The following is a 21,497-nucleotide window of genomic DNA, read 5'->3' as shown; positions in this document are numbered from 1 at the left end:
TCTCCTGTACTAGCAGGCCGATTCTTTACCACGGAGCTATCAGGGAAGCCTCAAAAGATGGGTTGACCAACATCAAAGCAAATGATGTGTCTAGCAACAAGTCAACCGCTGTCACTCTTGCCGCCACTTCCGCTTTTGTCAGACCCAATGGGTGAAGAGTCTTGTGGGTGTTACCTGACTTGATCCTTGTATCGGCCCCGGGCAATGTCGTTTCTGTTCCCTGTCAGTCTTAAGAGAGTAGCAAGTGCTCAGTAGTTGGATTTCTCGAAAGTCATGAGGTTGGCAAACTGGAACCGGGTTCTAAACCCCTGATTTCTTTTTTGAAGATGGCTTTTTTAAAGTTTTAATCTGTTTATTAGTTTGGCTGTGCTTAGTTGCAGCATGTGAGCTCTTAGTTGTGGTATGTATGGACCCAGTTTCCTGAGCAGGGAGCAAACCCGGGTTCCCCCCACACCCTGTATTGGAAGCTCAGAGTGGAGTCCTGGCCCCCGGACCACCAGGGAAAGTCCCCTAAACCCCTAATTTCTGATAAAATTCCCAAGGTCATTCCAAGGCTCCAGAGATTCCACTGGGGGAATCAGTGCCAGGGATGTGCAGAAAGGGTAACTCATTTCTTACCCCTTGTAAAAATCGACACATAAAAAGCAGAAAGCTGTTATAATGCGTGGTGAGGGGTGGAATGCTAGGAAGTCCGGGGGAGAGGCCCTGAGTTGGCCCTGAAGATGAGCTTGGGAGGTTGGAAGGGAAGAGGGGTCCAGAGAGCATGCTGGCTCGGCTGTTGCCTCAGATGGGAGCACGCAAAGGGCGTACCGGGGACCGAGGGGCCCCGAGGAGGACATCGTCCCCCAGGGTGGGGCTATCTTGAACAGATAGCTGACATTTTCTCAGTTGCCAGGATGCAAAATTGCTTTTCCCTTTTTGATGGGAGAAACGCCCATTGGTCCCTGTCTTGCCTCCCACTCCATGAAGAGCCCTGGGAGATAAGGGGCAGTGCCCAAGGGCAGGAGGCTAAAGCGTGTCTGACTGTTCCACTGTGGTTTCTTAGCATCAGAGCTTCACTTTCTCTGCAGGGGCTCTGTAACTGAAGAAAACTGGAGTATGCCACCCTCAGGCCCGGTGGGATGGAATTTCTGGTGGCAGTTTGCACAGCACAACGAGGCCTAAACACCCCTTGTGTTTTCCACGCCAGATCTGTGACTCCTATCCGACCGAACTGTACGTTCCCAAGTCGGCCACGGCACACATCATAGCGGGGAGTTCCAAGTTCCGGAGCAGACGGCGATTTCCTGCCCTTTCTTACTACTATAAAGATAACCACGTAAGTCTTAAGGCATGCTTTTGTTTCGGGCTTTGCTTTTCTTCTATCATAAACAGGCCTTTTTCCAGGGGCCTTCTGCCCTGTGTGTGGGTTTGAATTCCTTTTCAAGTATGTGGATGTTGCTGTGTGTGTGGTGTGGCACAACACAACTTGTGTTAGAGCCTTGGCCTGTGTTAGAGCCTTGAACGTTGGCCTCCCGTGTTTATTTGACAGTAAAGGAACGGGAGGCAGAACACTCCTAGACTTAATCATCTGAGTGAGCACGTCCTCTTCTAACTGGTCACCTTGAAAGGCTCTCTGGGGCCAACCCATCGCAATGCCTGGTTTAGAAAAGCCCTCAAAGTCATGGCACATGCTTTATCTTTTTTTAAATGGCATATACATATATATATATATTTTTTTATTTCCAGCATCTAGTGCCTTTTATATGTAATATGTGTGAGCTGTTCACATCCTGTTGGTTAGAACTGCACAGGGCAGGTGAGAAAACCCAGTCTTACAGGTAACCATGTAAACAAGCAAAATCTATGCTTCCATTTCTGTGAAGGACACAGAAGCTAATTTGGGAAGAAAAGAATGGTCTCAGCTCCCTGCTTTAGAAGTCATTTGACTTTAGCCAGGAGAAAAAGTTTGGGTGGCGCAGTGGTGAAGAACCTGCCTGCCAGGGCAGGAGATGTAAGAGACCAGGTTTGATCCCTGGGTCGGGAAGATCCCCTGGAGGAGGGCATGACAACCCACTCCAGCATTCTTGCTTGGGGAATCCCACGGACAGAGGAGCCTGGGGGGCTACAGTCCACGGGGTCGTAAAGTCAGACACGACTGGGCATGCGTGCACACAGGCAGTTGACTTTAATTCGAAACTGTTTGATGGGGACTTCCCAAGTGGCGCCAGTGGTAAAGAATCCACTTGCCAATGCAAGAGGCGTGAGAGACATGGGTTTGATCCCTGAGTCGGGAAGATCCTCTGGAGTAGGAAATGGCAGCCAGCTCCCGTATTCTTGCCTGGGAAGTACTGTGGACCGAGGAGCCTGACAGTTGCAGCAGATGTGTGTAAGTGTGTGTGTGCTGTGCATGGACCTATAGGCAGGATGGAGGGCAGGGTCTTTGTTTGTTCTTTTTTTTAAAAAAAAATGTTATTTAATTTTTGGCTATGCTGGATCTTTGTTGCTGCATGCAGGCTTTCTGTAGTTGTGGTGAGTGGGGGCTACTCTCTAGTGTTGTGCGGGCTTCTCACTGTGATGCTTCTCTTATTGCAGAGCCCAGACTCCAGGTGCGTGGACTTTGTAGTTTGTGGGCTTAGTTGCCCCGAGGCATGTGGGATCTTCCCGAACCAACCTCTAGACCGCTAGGGAAGTCCTATGTCTGCTCTTAAAAGGAGGCTTTGAAAAATACTCTGAGCAATGTTACCTTGGCCGGAGTAAGCGTATGGCCTTCAGGGTTGCCCACTTTGAAGGGAAACATTCATTCAGCAGTGTACATTCTGTTAATTAAAATGGTACAAATGGTGTTATTTTCAGTTAACACTCACTGCTCTGAAATGGTCTGAAGAAGGCAAGTAACTTCATTAATGTCCTATATTGTGCTTTGTGCTTTGCTAAGTCGCTCAGAAATGTCTGACTCTTTGCAGCCCTGTGGACTGTAGCCCACCAGGTTCCTCTGTCCCTGGGATTCTCCAGGGAGGAACACTGAGTGAGTGCTGGGCCCTCTTCCAGGGGATCTTTCCAATCCAGGGATGGAACCCACATCTCTTACGTCTCCTGCATTGGCAGGCAGGCTCTTTACCACTAGCACCACCTGGAAGCCCAGTGTCTTATGCTGCTGCTGCTGCTGCTGCTGCTGCTGCTGCTGCTGCTGCTAAGTCGCTTCAGTCATGTCCAACTCTGTGCAACCCCATAGCCAGCAGCCCACCAGGCTCCCCCGTCCCTGGGATTCTCCAGGCAAGAATACTGGAGTGGGTTGCCATTTCCTTCTCCAGTGCATGAAAGTGAAAAGTGAAAGTGAAGTCGCTCAGTCATATCTGACTCTTAGCCACCCCATGGACTGCAGCCTACCAGGCTCCTCCATCCATGGGATTTTCCAGGCAAGAGTACTGGAGTGGGGTGCCATTGCCTTCTCCGGTGTCTTTTGTTATTTGACTCCTAATATATTTCAACCTACACATAGCTGGTGCTATGGTGAGAGGAAAAGGAAGATGTGAATCTTTTTTGTTTTTAATGATGGGATGCAAAGGGATGTGGAATTTCATGATACTGTATTGAATATTTGAATTCAGGCTGCCAGTAACATGTATTCTTTTTTGTAGCATCCACTGGTAAACAAGTAAGAGAGGAGAGGAAGGGAGGATCTTTTACTGTCGTTTCAGAGAGGGGGCATGTGCTGGGTATTGAAAACGTGAGCATGGCACTCATCCTGCTTTTCCTTCTGTTCAGATTTTCTTGAGAAAAGGGGTTATTTTTTGGTCAGTGTGAGTATCATAAAGGGCAAATATGTCATGTCTGAGGATGGGAGAGAATTTTTAGCAGTTAGACCGCAGAGGCTGGCCTCTCTGCCTGCTGACGTCAGAGCCTCATCAGCCCGTTCCCGCTCTCGTGTGCTGTCCTCTGCTTGATCTCCAAGCCTGGAAATGAACTCACACAGCTATCAGTTATAGTTCAAAATAATTGATTTCCTGAACTTAAAAATGTAAAGCAGACAGTTTCCTTTAAGTTTTAGCTCCTCTTACAAGGCGCAGAATTAGAGATGTTTTCTAAGTGTGGCTAAAGGACCCAGTTGCCCCAGGGAGATACTTCATGTACGGGTACCCAGATGCCCACTCTCCCAGCCCGGGGATCTAACATCTATGCTGCAGGTGGAATACAGTCAAATTTGTGGGTTTATAACAATGTTCAGGGCTTCCCTGGTAGCTCAGATGGTAAAGAATCTGCCTGCAATGCAGGAGACCTGGGTTTGATCCCTGTATCAGGAAGATCCCCCGGAGAAGGGAATGGCAGCCCACTCCAGTATTCTTGCCTGGAGAATCCCATGGACAGAGGAGCCTGGTGGACTATATAGTCAGTGAGGTCACAGAAAGTTAGACATGACTGAGCGACTAAGCACAAGGTCAGTTAAGTAAAGCAGGTAAATTAAAACCAACAGCAACCAAAGTCGGGCTAGAGAAACGTCCAGTCTTTATGCAATCTGAACTGAGAGGAAATACTTCTGTGCTTTGGGAAGGCCGAGTCCCTGATCTTCTACCCACTCTTAAGACAAACCTGATAAATACTCCACTGGCTTTTCATTGAGCAACTAACTCAGACTTTAATATCCAGGTTAATTATGTCATGCTTCCGAGGTAACCAGGGATTTTTATAGCGGGAAGCGTCTTCATTAGTGAAGGTGGATTTCTCTGGTTCTATGGGAGACACGGGAAGTAACAGTGCAGTTTTTGATGATGTTGCTCAGCAGAAGCAAAACCCACCCTCCAACCAGGTGGTCTGCAGTGAAAGTAAAGTTCCTAAGTTTGCTGACCTGTGTTTCTTCCTTTTTGTGAGTTTATTTTTTAAGTAATTTATTTATTTTGGCTGTGCTGAGTCTTCATTGCTGCTTGCAGGCTCTCTCGTTGCAGGGAGCAGGGGCTACTGTCCAGTTGGGGTGCGCGGAGCTCCTCACTGCCATGGCTTCTCTTGTCACAGAGCATGGGCTTTAGGAGCACAGGCTTCAGTAGTTGCGGCCTGAGGGCTCTAGAGCTTAGGCTCAGTAGCTGTGGTGCATGGGCTTAGTTGCCCTCAAGGCATGTGGAATCTTCCAGGACCAGGGATCGAACCTGTACCCCTGCATTGGCAGATGAATTCTTAACCACTGGACCACCAGGGAGGTCCCTTTTTGTGATTTTAGACATTTTAGACTTGAGTATGTATTCCTGCTCCAGTAGAACTTCAGTCCAGTTCAGTCGCTCAGTTGTGTCCAGCTCTTTTTGACCCCATGGACTGCACGCCAGGCTTCCCCGTCCATCACCAACTCCCAGAGCTTGCTCAAACTCATGTCCATCTCGTCGGTGATGCCAGTAGAACTTAGGTTTGTGAGTAAGAATCACATTTTCTAGTTAAATACCATTCCTCACATAGCACCTTGTTACCAAGGAGCACCGAAGATTTTGTTGGTGAGACGAGTTGGCTAGTGTTGGGTAGTGGGAATCGGTGACTAGATTAAGAGAAGTTTGCCACGTACCTCATGTCAGAAACAGGAAGTCCTGGTGAGGGTCCTTGGATGTAAACCCCCTTGCTGGTGGTATATAATTCCTTCTGGATCAGCTTTTATCAGACATGGTGTTACAGTCACTTCCTGTTGACCTATTGGTGAGGTCGGGGTTCCCGTCTAGGATTACTGGGATGCCTAACACAACGTGACACCTGACACTGGACAGAGGAGGTTGACAGCAGTTTATTAGCTGCATACACTCACTGCCCAGGGGAGGAGAGCACTGGCAGGAGTAGAGTGAACCAGCAGGGATGGTGGAGGCAGGCTCTGTAATATCAAAGGGGCGAGGGGTTCCCTGGTTCCCAGCAGAGGATGTGATTGGCTTGTTTGAGCAATTCCACAGGCTGGCAGGGAACAAAACCCACTCCTTGGAAACGAGAAGGAGCTGCACCTGGTCCCCTGGGAGAAGGGCTGCTCAGCTGGGGGACTTGTACCCACGGGAGCAGGGTATGGATGGGAACTTGCTGCTGGCCATTCAAGGCCATCCCGATTTACCAGGTGTCGTGGGCAGCACGTGATGTTACTTTCAGGCCTTGAACCACACTCCAGGAGTTACCTGGAGCCATCCAGAATCATTTTGGATATCAAATATAAAACAGCTTTGTAGATCACAGTTGGAGAACTTATCTGTGTCACTTGTGTTCAGAAGCTGCTTATCTTTTGTTCTTATTTACTAAGTTTCTTAATTATTTTTAAGAAAGCAGTTCTGCTTTTAAATTGTTAATATGGTAGCAATAACCCTGTATACGAGACAGCAAAAGAGACACTGATGTATAGAACAGTCTTTTGGACTCTGTGGGAGAGGAAGAGGGTGAGATGATTTGGGAGAATGGCATTGAAACATGTATAATATCATATATGAAACGAGTCTCCAGTCCAGGTTTGATGCACGATACTGGATGCTTGGGGCTGGTGCACTGGGACGACCCAGAGGGATGGTACGGGGAGGGAGGAGGGAAGAGGGTTCAGGATGGGGAACACATGTATACCTGTGACAAACGCATGTTGATATATGGCAAAACCAATACAATATTGTAAAGTTAAAAAATAAAATTAAATTAAAAAAAAGAAAAAAAAAAAATTGTTAATAGCATGGCTCCCCAAATTCACAGTACAGATCTCTCAGAACCCAATTCTGGAAGATTTCCAAAGAGGCAGTTTTTTTGTAAGAATAGTACAGACCATCTTGCCCTCCTTTTATAAATAATGTTTATTGAAACTAACTGCATTAGGCATAGTTCTAGGTGCATTATCTACCTTACCCACTCTGCAGTTTCGTTATTATTATTATATCCATATTAAAGGTGGAAAAACCAAGGTTCAGAGATGACAGGTAAATCACCTAAGATTATAAAGGAAGTGAGAACACTGTGCTTAGTCACTCAGTCGTGTCCGGCTCTTTGCGACCCTGTGGACTGTAGCCCGCCAGGCTCCTCTGTCCATGGGGATTCTCCAGGCAAGAATACTGGAGTGGGTGGCCACACCCACCTCCAGTGGATCTTCCCAACCCAGGGTTCAAACCCAGGCCTCCCACATTGCCGACAGGTTCTTAACTATCTGAGCCACCAGGGAAGCCCAAGAATACTGGCGTGAGTAGCCTATCCCTTCTCAAGGGGATCTTCGCAACCCAGCAATCAAATCAGGGTCTTCCTGATTTGCAGGCAGATACTTTACCAGCTGAGTTAAAAGCCAGATGTTTTTGAATCCTGCATCTTAATTCTGTATCATGCTTCCTGACTTACTTACATACATGGACGCTTGTGTTGGTTCAGAATCCAGGATCAGGAAATATTTTGCCTGGATTCAATTCCTGGCTTCCCCAGTTACTAGCTGTGTGTCCTCGGGAGAATTATTTCACCTCTCTGTGCCTTGGTTGTCTCATCTATCAAATGGAGAAAATAAGAGATCTTAATGTATATGGTAGTTGGGAAGATTAAGAATACGCAGAGTTCTTATAATAGTGGCCACCATATAGGAAGCATTCAAAAAACATTGGCTGTTTTAATCAGTAGCTCTATTAATGGTGCGCACGTGACAGTTTAAGATTGAGCTCTGTCTCTGCTCTCATGTGGCTGACATCAGTAAGACAGGCCGCCAGGTAATGGTGAGATTCAGTCAACAGTCTGACTCTCTAGGGTGTGTGTAGGGTGGACACGGGCACCTTGAGGTTACTGACCACCCTGTACCAAGTGTACAGCAGTGTGCCAGTAGTCACTGAGTCAGTGATGAAGTCTGTTTGGAGCCCATCTGTACATAACTAGGAAAATGTAATTAATATTAAAATGTAGTCTGTTTAATATATCTTGTTTAATTTATCAACTTATTCATCTCATAGTAGAACTCTGTTCTGATTTAACCCTTCACCAAGAGCAGTTTCTCGGCCTGGAGGTAATTGGTAATGGTTGTTGCCACTGACTGGCTTCATTTCAGAGCGGGAGACCCACTAGTTGAGTGAGTTTCGGTGTGCTACGCGCTTGCTTGGACAAACTCTCATTTTGAAATGTTCTCTTCCCCATCGAGCTCTTCCGATAGGAGCTGAGAAGCTGCCTGATGGTAGCGGTCCTTAATTAGCATTTCTTTAGCCCAGATTAAGCAGCTCAGAACTGTTCTCTGCTCGGTGAGAGGGGGTGGCTGACCCGACCCCTCTAAACATCAGGAGACACGGGAGCCCGTGTGCAGCCCCATGAAAGCCATCCGTGGCGATTTGCCTTCTGCTCAGGATGCAGCTCGCCTGCGGTCCCCGACCCCCGCTCCCTGGTCCCTGCCATCACGCATCTAGCTCCTGGCTCTCCTCTTGCTGGCTGGCCGCCCATCTGTGGTCAGACGCCCCGGGCCCTTCCTCCTCCACTCTGTGGTTGGACATCTGTTGCCAGCAACTCAAAAATTCAGCAGCCCTTTGCCTTGCTTCCCACTCTGCAGGCACCATGCTCCTGAATTCTGGCTGCAGGCCCAGGGTTCCTGGAGCCCCTCAGTAATTCCCGCTGTGTCAGAGAATGTGCTGGAATCCTCAGACAGGTGCTGTTAGCGATTGTTAGAAATGTCTGCAATTCTCCATCCTGCCAGCAGGGTTTCAGCTGGAGGATCGTGTGTGTGTGTGTGTGTGTGTGTGTGTGTGTGTACGTGCCCACTCACATGCTGAGTTGCCTCAGTCGTATAGGACCCTTTGCAACCCATGTAGCAGACCAGGCTCCTCTGTCCATGGGATTCTCCAGGCCAGAATACAGGAGTGGGTTGCCATGCCCTTCTCCAGGGGATCTTCCCAACCCAGGAATCTAACCCATGTCTCTTTTGTCTCCTGAATTGGCAGGTGGGTTCTTTACCACTAGCGCCACCTGAGGATTATGTAGTTAGTAAGAAATATCCTGCCTTCTCCAGTGAGGAGCCTCAGAGCTCACCTTTCTCTGGAGAAACCCAAGCCTGGCTGAGTAGCCCTGGGATGAGCCTGAAGGACAGTTAAGCTGCACTTGGACTCAGAGCCGGGGTGCCTTCCAGGATGGAGTCCGGCATGCGGGCGCCAGAACGGGCTGTGCCGTGGCTCTTTCCAGGGGAGGTTTCCCTCCTAAGCACTGCCCCCTTCCCTGAGCCAGGGAGCACCTCTGCCCTCGTACACGTGGGTACCTAGGCTCGGTGCAGATTCTTCGAAAGAGTCATTCCTAGATTGTATTTGGCAATTTGACTTCAATCTAAGTGTTAAAATAAAATCTAAATTCATAGGAAGCACTTTGCCACAAAAGTATAAGTTTCACAGCTGCGAGGTTGTGGCCATACTCACCCACTAATAACTCAGAGGGATGTTTATGTTATTGTGTACATTGTCCCACAGTTCAGGGTGAAAAGTGAAAGTCGCTCAGCGGTGTCCAACTCTTTGCAACCCCATGGACTATACAGTCCATGGAATTCTCCAGGCCAGAATACTAGAGTGGGTAGCCTTTCCCTTCTCCAGGGGATCTTCCCTACCCAGGGATTGAACCCACATCTCTCACATTGGAGGCAGATTCTCTACTAGCTGAGCTACCAGGGAAGCCCTGAGCCACAGTTCAGGGTACTCTGTTGGAATCACAGAACAGGGAAATCACAGAACAGCACACAGGTCAGTTCCCAAGGAAGCCCTTGCTTCTAACCCACCTGCGTCAGCCGAGGTCTGAGCCTCCTGTCCTTAGACACTGGCAGCAGCCTTGGATCTGTCACCATAAACATTCCCCCATTTAGGATGAGAACCAGTTTGAGGGTTTTGTGATGTTTCTAAGTGAGCTAGTAAATGATGGAAAACACTAAAGAAGTAGGAGAAGAGTTACTTTATATTTCTACTTTTGCAGGAAGATGAAGTGGTGTCAAGCAGAGTAGACTATTTATTTAGATGGTTTTACAATTTCATCATTTGGATCCTACCTAAACAACCTTGCACGCGTGCATGCTCAGTCGTGTCCAACTCTCTGTGACCTTATGGACGGTAGCCCGCCAGGCTCCTCTGTCTGTGGAATTTTCCAGGCAATAATACTGGAGTGGGTTGCCATTTTCCTTCTCCAGGAAATCTTCCTGACCCAGGGATCAAACCCAGGTCTCTTATGTCTCCTGCATTGACAGGCAGTTTTTTTTTTTTTTTTACCACTAGCACCACTTGGGAAGCCCATGCTTATGCATCCTAGTTGTTACTCAGAGAAGCTTTTTGCACTGCTTGCCCATGTAATGGTTTTTTGAGTTAGAAAGATGCCAACTTCGATTTCTTGAAAGCACTGATACTTTCACAAGCCAGGGGCGTAAGTAAAGTGGGGAGTGGGGGTGAGTGGCCTTTGTTGTGGTGGCGGTCCTGAGGGTCTTGCGGGGGGGTGCAGTTGATCCACTGCTTGATGCGGCTGTGCTGCTGTGGCCTCTCCCCACAGGCCTCCATCTGCCGGAGCAGCCAGCCCCTGTCTGGCTTCAGTGCCCGCTGCCTGGAGGATGAGCAGATGCTGCAGGCCATCAGGAAGGCCAACCCGGGAAGCGACTTCCTTTATGTTGTGGACACTCGGCCCAAGGTGAGTGTCACCACACCAATGCATGTCTTTGCAGTCTTTGCAGAGAGATGAGGCCTCGCCCGCTCAGGGAGTGCCGTCTGCAGAGGGGCCGTTTCCCTCTGCACAGTGGCTGCCCTGCCCGCCTGCTTCCCGGGGCCCTGAGCCCTGGGGGGTTGACAACGGCAGGGACTTTGGATCTTTCCCGGCTCCGAGCCTCGTGCTCGGTACATAGTGCACACGACAAAAGTGTGGTGTGATGCTGGAGGTCGCTCTCCTGAACACGCCAGATTGTTCTTTGGTTTGTTCACAAAAGGACCTTTTCTTCTCTAACAGTATGAAATTCACTGTGGAATCCGCGCAGTTCAGAGTTTGTGGGATGTTCACCTCTTCCCTTGCAAATTCAGCTGGTAGTTAATTCCACTATGTCTATGACAAGGAACGATTTCCAAAATGGAATGTTAAGTTTAAAAAAAAAAGAAGTTACAAATTAATATGTATATTACTGTGTCTATGGAAAACAGCGAACTATAGGTAGGTAAAAATGTCAGTTAAAACAGAAAGATCTGGAAGGATAAGCACTCACCTAGTAAGAATTCCAAGAAGAAGATGAGCATGGAATATATAGGATAAAATTAGGTGACAGAGAGATATGGCCATTAATTCAACACATTTGGCATTGGAATTTCTTGCCAGTTATGAATAAAATATACCTGGATAAGTGATGAGAGAGAAGGGTACATGTTCTTTCTCCATGTGGGTGCAGAACAGTGTCTGAGATATACTGTGAAACAGCAAGAGTGAGCTACAGAAATCTATAATGTGATCCCATGTATGTAATAGTAATTATATTATTAAAATTATACATTATTCTATGCACTGAAAAAAGTTTAAGGGTATATATATTAAACTGTTAACAGTGGTTTTTGGTGTTTTTTTTTTCCCCCTGTGGGGTGAGAGGAAGATTTTGACAAACTTTTCTTTTATAAATTATAGTGTGAAAAAAAATTTTAATCATAAAAAGTTTGAAAGAACATAAGGCCTTCAAAATGTTAAACATCAGTTCCCATGGAGTGGGTAATTGCAGACATGGGTCTGTACTCGTGTCTGATAAGAGGAATCACGGAAACTGCATACTACCATTGTGTGGCTGACCCAGACCCTGGCAATTTTGCTGCTTCTCTGAGCCCCATGTCGCCAAATATTGTGATGCACGGTCTCAATCATGTAGTTAGATGTCTTCCATCACTGACCTCAGAACAGGCGGGGGCTGTGGGGCAGCCGTGGGGGGCAGGGTGGGGCGGTGAGGAAGAGGTCCTCTTAGACACCAGTAGAGTAGACCAACCACGCAGATCAAGGACACACCAGATTCCAGCCGGGTCACATTCTGGTAGATGACAGGTAAAGGATTCCCTTCCTTTTAGGAAAGTCCTCAAAGCACAACAGGGAAGAGGCTTTGGACTGGGGGAGAAATAGCTTCTCTGCTTGAGGATTTTTACTTGAAAGATGCTGGAAAATCTCTATCTTTTACAGCAGCTCTCTTTCAATGTGTGTTTTTCTCTCTGCTTCATCGTCCTTCTCACCTTGACTTTCCCTCGTCTTCATTCTGCCTCTTGTGTCAGGTTAGTGGAGCTGCTCTGAGTTTCTGAAGTCAGAGACGACTGCACAAATGCCTGTCTTAGAGACACAGGCTAAAGACAAAAGAAGAAGAGGGCAGGGACTTCCCTTGCAGTCACTGGTTAGGACTCTGCACTTCCGTTGCAGGGACATGGGCTTGATCCCTGGTTGAGAAGATCCCCTGGAGAAGGCAAGGGCTACCCTCTCTAGTATTCTTGCCTGGAGAATTCCATGGACTGAGGAGGAGCCTGGTGTGCTACAATCCATGGGGTTGGCAAAGAGTCAGACACGATTGAGCAACTTTCACTCTGATGAACTAAGATCCCGCATACCATTTGGCCAAATAATAGCAATAATAATAAAGGGATGGAGAGACAGGGGCTTTAAAGTGAATTAGGTTGCTCTTCTCCGATCCCGTTTTCGCAGGTTTAAATAGAGGCAAACAGATTCGCCTGCTGATTTAAGGGCCAACGGTCCAAGTGTGTACTATGTTATGTAAACCTTCTGGGCAATGTGGCAGCTGTTGAGCCAGACGCAGTCCAGATTTAAAAGAAATTAATCCAAAGGATTTGATTTGAAGGGTATATTTAGCACTCCGTGTGTTTGCTCTCCGCGATAAGAAGTTGGAGGCGGATCCATTAAAGAAAATTGGTCGTGCTGTCTTCCTATTTGCCCGGGCACACACACACCTTCACGGGAGTTTTAAACTGTTTGCTTAGAGCGTTTGTTCTTTTAAAGATCATGTCTGTTGATTTTTGTTTCTCGGTAGCCAGGAGACCGGCTCCATGTTTGCTGTGGGCGGTGGGCATGGCAAATGGGCCCTAGCTAGGTTCGCTTGCAGATTTAAATGAAATAGAGAAAGGTCAGAAGTTGTTCTTGTCCTTGGAGTGGGACTCACCTCAGATGCTGCCTGAATTGCTCGTTGGTATTAGAATCTAGGGAGGCAAAGGCCATGAGGACCTTAGCTCAACTAAATATCTATTAAGAAAAAACCAACCCCCCAAGGTCATGTGTTACTATGAGAATTTAGTGCATTAAGAAGACAGGAGGTCATATTGATGCCATAGTTGTTGAATTTTATTTTATTTATTGTTATTTTTTTGTCTTTTGGCCACACCACGCAGCATGTGGGATTTGAATTCCCCGACCAGGGATTGAACCCAAGTCCCCTGCATTGAAAGTGCAGAGTCTTAACCACTAGACCACCAGGGAAGTCCCAATAGTTGCTGAATTATAAAATGAGATCAAATTCCTTTCATCTCAACCTTGCTCATGACTTTACTTTGTTCTAGGATTTTGTCGAGCTTGTGAAAATGCCAGGCACTTTTCCATTTGACTCTTAAAATACTCCTTCAAATGAGGAGCATTTTTTTTCTTTTTATGGATACGGTCTCAGGTCCAGAGAGGTTCAGGCATTTGCCTAAGGTCACACCACTCAGGGCGGAGCCCGGGTTCACATCTAGGCTTATCTTGATCTCCAGGGGAGCCTCTGGACAGGCTCCGAGGGGTGGGGGGAGTCATCCTCTCTGTACACAGTTGCAGTGAGGCGGGGAACTCAGAGCTGCAGACCCAGCGGCTGGCTCATATGCGCTCAGCCGGGGCCCAACGTGGGCACCTGGGAGGGCAGTGGAGCCAAGAGGCAGGGCAGGCCGGGCACCGGCTCGGCTAACACCCGGTGCCTGGTCCGGGCTGCTTCTCCAAGGGCAGTGCTGTGGCTCGCTGGCCTGTGATGTCACCTTGTGAGCGCTTCCTTAGGCTGAGTACAGGAGGTCACGTGAAAGTTGTGTCTCTCTGGAATCAATAATGAGGTGGCTTCCACCCTGTGAGGGGTGTATATGGGGCGATCTGTGGGAAAGATCGGGGTGCATGACAGAGGGGCCGCGAGGAAGCCACGTCTGTGGAGGGTGAGTCACTGAGCAGGGCAGCGGGGGCAGCTACGGCGTTTGGGGTGGTGGGGCGTCTCCTTGCCTCTCTTTGGCAGGACGAGGATGGAGGGTGGGCTGCGGGTCCCATGGATGCTGAGAAGGGAAGTTGTACACGAGCCAGCCTGCTGGGGTCCAGTCGCCCCGCCCTTGGACGTTCCTGGCTGCGGGCACTGTGGAGTACATATTGGGGAGCAAAGCTGGGGCCCTGGAATAGGCTCAAGCCAAGGTGGGTCTCCACGTGAGCAAGGTCTGTGCATTCCACCCCTGCCAAGAGCCCGGAGACCCGCCCTGGGATTTAGACACTTATGTCGGAGATGTTCAGGTCAGGTGTTAACCAGAAAAGCAGTGATTACTAGCAGAGATAAAACAGCAGTCTTCTCCAGCTTTAGATATTTACCTTTTTTTTCCCTAACCCTCTCTGTCATCCCACTCCCTGGTAGCTCAGATGGTAAAGGATCCACCCACAATGCAGGAGATGCAGGTTTGATCGCTGGGTTGGGAAGATCCCCTGGAGGAGGGCATGGCAACCCACTCCAGTATTCTTGCCTGGAGAATCCCGTGGACAGAGGAGCCTGGCCAGCTACAGTCTGTGGGGCTGCAGAGTCTGACATGACTGAGCAACTAACACTTTGACTTTCTACCTCCCCCATCCCCAGTATAAAGACAGAGCCAAAAGAAAGACAAAAAGGAGAAAGAACCCCTTACCAGTCCAAATCGCCTATAAGGAGGGAAAGAGATAATTTTGCATAGTATATGGGGTTGGGATTGTAAATTGAGCTGAACAGTGATTGTAAAGCTATTAATTTTTCCCTTGGGGATAGGGAAGAAGGATTTTGATTAGCAGAGTTGTAGACCATAGTTGCAAGAAATAAAATCATCTCTTCTTTTCTGGTTGTACCAACAAGTTCAGATTCTTCATGGCACTGGACATAGATGAAGATAGACGGACCATTAACTGATGCCGCAGGCTAGAGTGTGGTCCGGGCCTCCTGCCAGGGGCACCTTCAGTGCTCATTTTCCATCCATCAGATCAGGTCCTGTCATTCAGGTACAGCATGTGCTCGGCTGTAACATTAGACTTCAAGCCCGAGATGGTGACCACCAAGCTGACCTTTAACTTGATAGGAAGATCATCATCGTTGACTGAGTTTCCATGGTTTTGATGTGTTAGATTGGTGATTTAAGATTGGAGGGAAGGAATCTGATTCTTTTTTTTTTTTTAAACATTCTTGGGCTGTCCACCTCTCAGCCTCACTCAGTCATTTCTTTGGTTGGTCAGCCCGTCAGTAAATCTTCACAGAGTGCCTGCTGTGTGCCAGCCCGAGGCGCAGGGTTCTAGGCCATAAATAGGCATAGGCCATAAATGAGACGAGCCAGCTCCCTTGTGGAGCTCACATCCTCTGCACACTCCAGTGGATCTTCTCTGACATGGATACTAAATCTCCGTAATTTTTCAATTAAGCCTGCTCAGAGGCTTTCAGTAGCCCTCTGCTGACATGAATGAAGTCAGAATTTCTTCATCTATTAGCTGGTGTGTGTGTGTTAGTTGCTCAGTCATATCAGCTCTTTGCAAACCCATGGACTGTAGCCCTGTGTCCAGGAATCCTGGCTCCTCTGTCCATGGAATTCTCCAGGCAAGAATACTGAATGAGTTGCCATTCCCTCCTCCAGGGGATCTTCCCAACCCAGGGATCGAACCTGGGTCTCCTGCATTGCAGGCATATTCTTTACCATCTGAGCCACCAGGGAAGCCCAGCTTGTGTGTCGAGAACCCTAAAACTTCCCAGCTTCCTCTCTCGCTGCCACCGCCGGACTGGAAGCCCGCCAGGCTTCCCTGTCCATCACCAACTCCCAGAGCTTGCTCAAACTCATGTCCAAAGAGTTGGTGATGCCATCCAACCATTTCATCCTTTGTTGTCCCCTTCTGCCTTCAATCTTTCCCAGCATCAGGGTCTTTTCACATGAGTCAGTTATTCCCATCAGGTGGCCAAAGTAATGGAGCTTCAGCTTCAGCATCAGTCCTTCCAATGAATATTCAGGACTGATTTCGTTTGGGATTGACTGGCTTGATCTCCTTTCAGTCCAAGGGACTCTCAAGAGTCTTTTCCAACACCAGAGTTCAAAAGCATCAATTCTTTGGCACTCAGCTTTCTTTATATTCCAGTTCCCACACTCATGCATGACTACTGGAAAAACCATAGCTTTGACTAGATGGATCTTTGTCAGCAAAGTAATGTCTCTGCTTTTTAATATGCTGTCTAGGTTGACCTTAGTTTTTCTTCCACAGAACAATTACATCACAAATAACCATGCATCGGTTCTCCACGTCTATAAATTTTTTTCAAGGACATTATATAATTAGAAACATAGAGGATGTGACATTTTGAGGGGTTTTCCCATGATTTGAAAAGTTTTAGGAGCTGAAATGAATAGCTTCTTCTTTGGTTGTGAAATGGAATTCTCACCCTAAAGGACAGGGCACCAAATTAAACTTTTTTTTTTTTTGGTAATATAAGAGATACTCTCTCTGAATGAATATGCATATAGGTCCAAGATAGCGTCTGACTTTTTATTAATTATAAAGCTGTGTTTCCTGCTTTGAGGGGTCAGCTTGTGCCCCATTATCGTGAGAGGTTCTGTAAAATGTGTGCAAACCTTGAGAAAGTACTCTTTGGATGATAGAGTAAATATCGCCACCTTCTGTTCATTGTGAGAAGTACCATTGACTTTCAGGAGGTCATGTGTCCTTCCTTTGCTTTTTGAAAGAAGACCCTCGATAAATTCTCCCAGGTCATAGGCAATCAGCTATTAAAAATGTGAACATAGGATCCTTATTATAGGTTAAAAATAATAGTATTTTGTTTTTTATCCACTGCACTGTTTAAAAAGTTATCTCCGTGGTATGCGGTGAGCAGACTTAAGTTGAATTATTCAAGGTGCAGAAATAAACATAAGGTTCACGTAGCACAGTAGGATATGCTACTATATATGCTATGTCATACTGCCTCGTGTCCTATTAACCGCTTTATTTATGAAGCTTGTGGTAAAGAATAAGCCAGCAACTTGGGAAAATAATTATACAAAGCAGTGATATTTTTATAATTGTTCAGTCACCCAGTCATGTCTGACTCTTTGCGACCCCATGGACTGTCAGGCTTTCTTCTCCTTCACCATTTCCCGGAGCTTGTTCAAACTCATGTCCACTGAGTTGGTGATGCCATCCAACCATCTCGACCTCTGTCATCCCCTTCTCCTCCTGTCTTAAACCTTTCCCAGCATCAGGCTCTTTTCTAATGAGTCAGCTCTTCACATCAGGTAGCCAAAGTGCTGGAGCTTCAGCCTCAGCATCAGTCCTTCCAATGACTATTCAGACTGATTTCCTTCAGGACTGACTGGTTTGATCTCCTTGCAGTCCATGTATAATAGCACAATTTCAAAAGCAAAATGTCTTTAGGTAATTTTAGAAAAGTTTTCCCCTTAAGATATTTTAAAATATCCTAATATGTTGATGTATGACAGAAACCCACAAAATTCTATAAAGCAATTATCCTTCAATTAAAAAAATTAAAAAACATTTAAGGCACGAATATAAGTTATCTTTAAAATAATATTACTTTAATATTTTTTTTTCTTAATTAAGACTAAACCCTTTATTCTCACAGCATGCCTGGGGGAAAAGGGATGCTCTTTTTGTAAACTGGAGACAACGTGGCCAGGGGAGTTGTGCCCCAGCCGATGTCACGTGAGCCAACTCACAGAGAGCAAAGCGAGGAGTCTGCCAGCCCGAGCCCCTGGTGGCAGGGACCTGCCTCTGCTGTTTTATTTTTCATTTCTCATACATTTTGCTTCTGTTATTTAATTTATAAACTTAGTATGTCTGGTTTGTAACAAAGACCAGAGGAGCGTACAGAGCGGTATTGATGGGCGCCCCAGCCACGTGACACGTCTTTCTCCTGTGACAGCTGCTAAATCAGCATCGTTTTCTGTTCATCTGTATCCTGCTGATTCAGCACGCATAAACATAACCGCACGTCTGTAGCTCGGTTCCTTTTACGAAAAGTGGGATACTTATATGGACGTTATTCTGGAGCTTGCTTTTCTCACTTCACGTGTCATGTGACACTCCCAGTCTTCCCTCCTTCAGCTCCCCTCTTTTCTCTCTCTCCTCTCCCTCCCCCCAATACCTGTACATTTCCACGTGTGCCTGTTCAGTCAGTCTGACTCCTTGCGACCCCATGGACTGTAGCCCGCCAGGTTCCTCTGTCCATGGGATTCTGCAGCCAAGAATACTGGAGTGGATTATCATTTCCTCCTCCAGGGGATCTTCAAACCCAGGGATTGAACCTGACCGAGTCTCTTGTGTCTCCTGCATCGGGAGGCGGATTCTTTAACGCTGCCACCTGAGATGCCCATACGTCTCTATTTCTGTCTCTATCATTATCTCTGTATCCCTTGATCCTATTAGTAGTCCAGGGTCTGAGTATATCATAATTCGTCTAGTCATCGCCCTATGGAGATACTCATAGGCTTTCAGTTTTTTTAATATCAATTATTTTTTTTTAAAAGGTTGCAAACACTTTTGGATATCCATCTTTGTGTGCTGGTATTTTAAATAGTGTCAGAGTCTCACAAATAGGAGATCTGGGTCAAAGATTATCTATGTTTTTAACTTAACTTTGCTTTATAAACTTTGATTTTTGTAAAGTATTAATATCCTCCCAATACTGCATTGTGGCCCAAAAACTGATACTTTTCTGGTGGCAAGTTCTCTGCCTGGGCTTTAGCCCTCCTGCCGTTTGTGGGCAGAGGGAGAGAACGGTCAGCGAATATAGATGTCTAGGATGTGATGGCCCACTTAATTGACTGGCAAGAATGGAGTGTTAGCAATAATGCATTCATTCTAGAAATCTGTGTGTTTCTCAGCTAAGGCAGGACTTGTCCCCTTCTTGACCTTAGTTACACAGGAGTATGGCGTAAGTTTACATCATGAATTTCTTCAAAGTCCATTACCGTTGAACCCTGTTTGCACTAAGAGCTGCCACTTCTTATGTATGCAGTTGTGGTAATGAATGTGATTTTAGAAAGCCCTCTCTGGAGATTGAAATAGGGTGGCTGGAGGAAGTGTCTCTGGAGATGTAGCACCCACTGGTCCTCTCTCCCCCTTAAGGTTGAATTGGGTATCTGCGAGATTCCCCTAAGCAAATTAGAATGACGTCACCCTTCCTCTACACTGATGTGTTTCTTGGCATTCTAATAGTAGAAGATCTAATCATTTCACTCAAGAGCTCTATGTTGCCAACTGGATCTGCCAGTATTCTTCTGCCAGCCAAGGCTGTCACGTTTGGTGTTAAATCAGGACAGCTTGGCTTTACGGAATCCCACCCTGGGAGCCGCAGAAGGCATCTCCAGATGGGCTTATCTCTAGGATGCTTCCCAGCTCAGAAAATGTTCCCACATCGACAAACAGATGTTGTTCAATGTAGGCTCAGCCCAGGTGTCCGTAGACACCCAGCCCAGCACAGTGGTCCTGGGATCGAACGCATGTTTCTGCATGCCGTGTTGAATGTTCTTATGGTTAGCCGTGACATGTTGTGATTGTTCCATGAATATCCTTGGTGACTGTTCTATTTTGCTGCCCACTGCAGCTTAATGCGATGGCAAATCGTGCTGCAGGGAAAGGCTATGAGAACGAAGACAATTATTCCAATATCAAGTTTCAGTTTATCGGGATAGAGAACATCCATGTCATGAGGAACAGTCTGCAGAAAATGCTGGAAGGTAAACCATTTCCTTATGCACAGCACTGAAAAAAATGCAGTTAAATGTTTTGATGCCAAAGTGGAATAAGAGAGTCTCTTGATATGAAAATTGTGCTTTACTATGACGTTGTTCGCCGGGGTGGGATCAGTTGGGAATAATTTAAAAATTCAGGGACTCTTTACACATTTAACAGCCATTCTCTTCTTTTTGGTGTTATGGTGGAGTGGTTCTGTCACGTGGTCATTAGCTGTGAGCCTCTCTCCCGTGGTATACTGAAGAGAAGAGTGCACAGGGATATATTTTCTGTCTCCCTCGTACTAGTTTGGCCCACATTCAAGACCATGTGGAGATAAAGCAATCCTGCCTTGAGAGCAATTGTCAACTGTTCGTGCATGGACATGAGTTTCATAAACTGAATCCCAGCACTTGAGCAGCCATTGGAAGGACGTTGGGGGTAGTGGTCCTTCTTTCCAGCAGCAGCAGCTGCTGCCGCAGAACCCCTCCACCTGCCCCTGCCCCAGCAACGAGCACCAGAAGACACGTGCACACAGGCTTCCAGGCTCATGGGGAGAGGAAGTCACAGAGCTGGGCTGTGTGACACAGAACAGTTATTCGTGTGGCCACCCCAGCCATAAACTAATTGCCAGAAATCATGTATTTCAAGCAAAATCATCCTCGTTGACTGGTTATGCCCTTGTGAGTGTCAAGGCCCAAGGAGGAGTCTGTTGCCATGTCCACCACTTCTAGCTCTTGTGGGAACTGAAGAGAAAGAGGAGGGTGCAGAACCCAGAGCTTTGTGCCTGGGGACCAGTGTGCATGCGTGCTTAGTCCTTTTGTCCATCTCTTGGCAATCCCCTGGACTGTAGCCCGCCAGGCTCCTCTGTCCATGGGATTCTCCAGGCAAGAATACTGGAGTGGGTTGCCATGCTCTCTTCCAGGGGATCTTCCCAACCTGGGGATCAAGCCCACATCTCCTGTGCCTCCTGCATTCCAGGTGGGTTCCTCACCACTGAGCCACCTGAGAAGCCCGCCTGGGGATCAGGAGAGGCTGTAAATTCTGTGCTGCTCCCATGTCTAGGGGGTGATGCCCTGGGGAGGTGGCCTGCCTGTGAGGGAAAGGGGTGGGCGGTCCTCTCTGAAGGGAAATATGGGGCCTGGAGTGAAAAGGGACAAAGGAAATGCTGAATTACCTTTTTCTCAGAATACCCATCTGCTCTCAGTTCTCTGCTTAATTTCTCTGCGTAATGAGAGCAGGATGTAGTGAGAACCTAGAGGTGGGGTTGGAGGAACTTGAGTGGCACAGACAAGCCTGATTTCCATTGTCCTTCCTGAGATCCTGGGATCATTTCGGTCATTATGAAACTTTAAATGCATGAGGCTCTGTTACCTGCTGTAAAATGAAACTATTGAACTAATAATTTCTGTGGACCCATCAGCCCTGATGGTTCTGTGAGTCCACAGTTTGATGCCCCTGGTTGCAAATAGTTTAAAATGGAACCTTTGAATGGTTAGGAAAAAAACCCTCTTTTTGCATCATTAAAAAGCGGGGCTTCCCTGGTGGCTCAGCTGGTAAAGAATCTGCCTGCAATTCAGGGGACCTGGGTTCAATCCCTGGGTTGGGAAGATCCCCTGGAGAAGGGAATAGCTACC

The 21,497-nt window shown here is 47.2% G+C and overlaps 1 protein-coding gene and 1 non-coding gene across 4 annotated transcripts in view; one reads left to right on the top strand and one right to left on the bottom strand.

The window, feature by feature from the left end:
* MTMR7 (myotubularin related protein 7) overlaps positions 1-21,497 on the top strand; it is a 129,248-nt gene that overhangs the window by 59,051 nt on the left and 48,700 nt on the right. For all 3 annotated transcript variants that reach the window (XM_070364132.1, XM_070364133.1, XM_070364131.1), the window contains exons 5-7: positions 1,190-1,318; positions 10,435-10,569; positions 19,733-19,865. In XM_070364132.1, the coding sequence (XP_070220233.1) occupies positions 1,190-1,318; positions 10,435-10,569; positions 19,733-19,865 (397 nt within the window). The remainder of the gene's footprint in view (positions 1-1,189; positions 1,319-10,434; positions 10,570-19,732; positions 19,866-21,497) is intronic.
* TRNAE-UUC (transfer RNA glutamic acid (anticodon UUC)) lies at positions 13,302-13,374 on the bottom strand. Its single transcript has one exon. It is a non-coding gene; the product is annotated as a tRNA-Glu (tRNA).

Source organism: Bos mutus, chromosome 27, assembly GCF_027580195.1.
Source record: "Bos mutus isolate GX-2022 chromosome 27, NWIPB_WYAK_1.1, whole genome shotgun sequence".
NCBI lineage: Eukaryota > Metazoa > Chordata > Mammalia > Artiodactyla > Bovidae > Bos > Bos mutus.
Note: the sequence above shows the minus strand (reverse complement) of the source record. Positions and strands in the feature narration are given on the sequence as shown.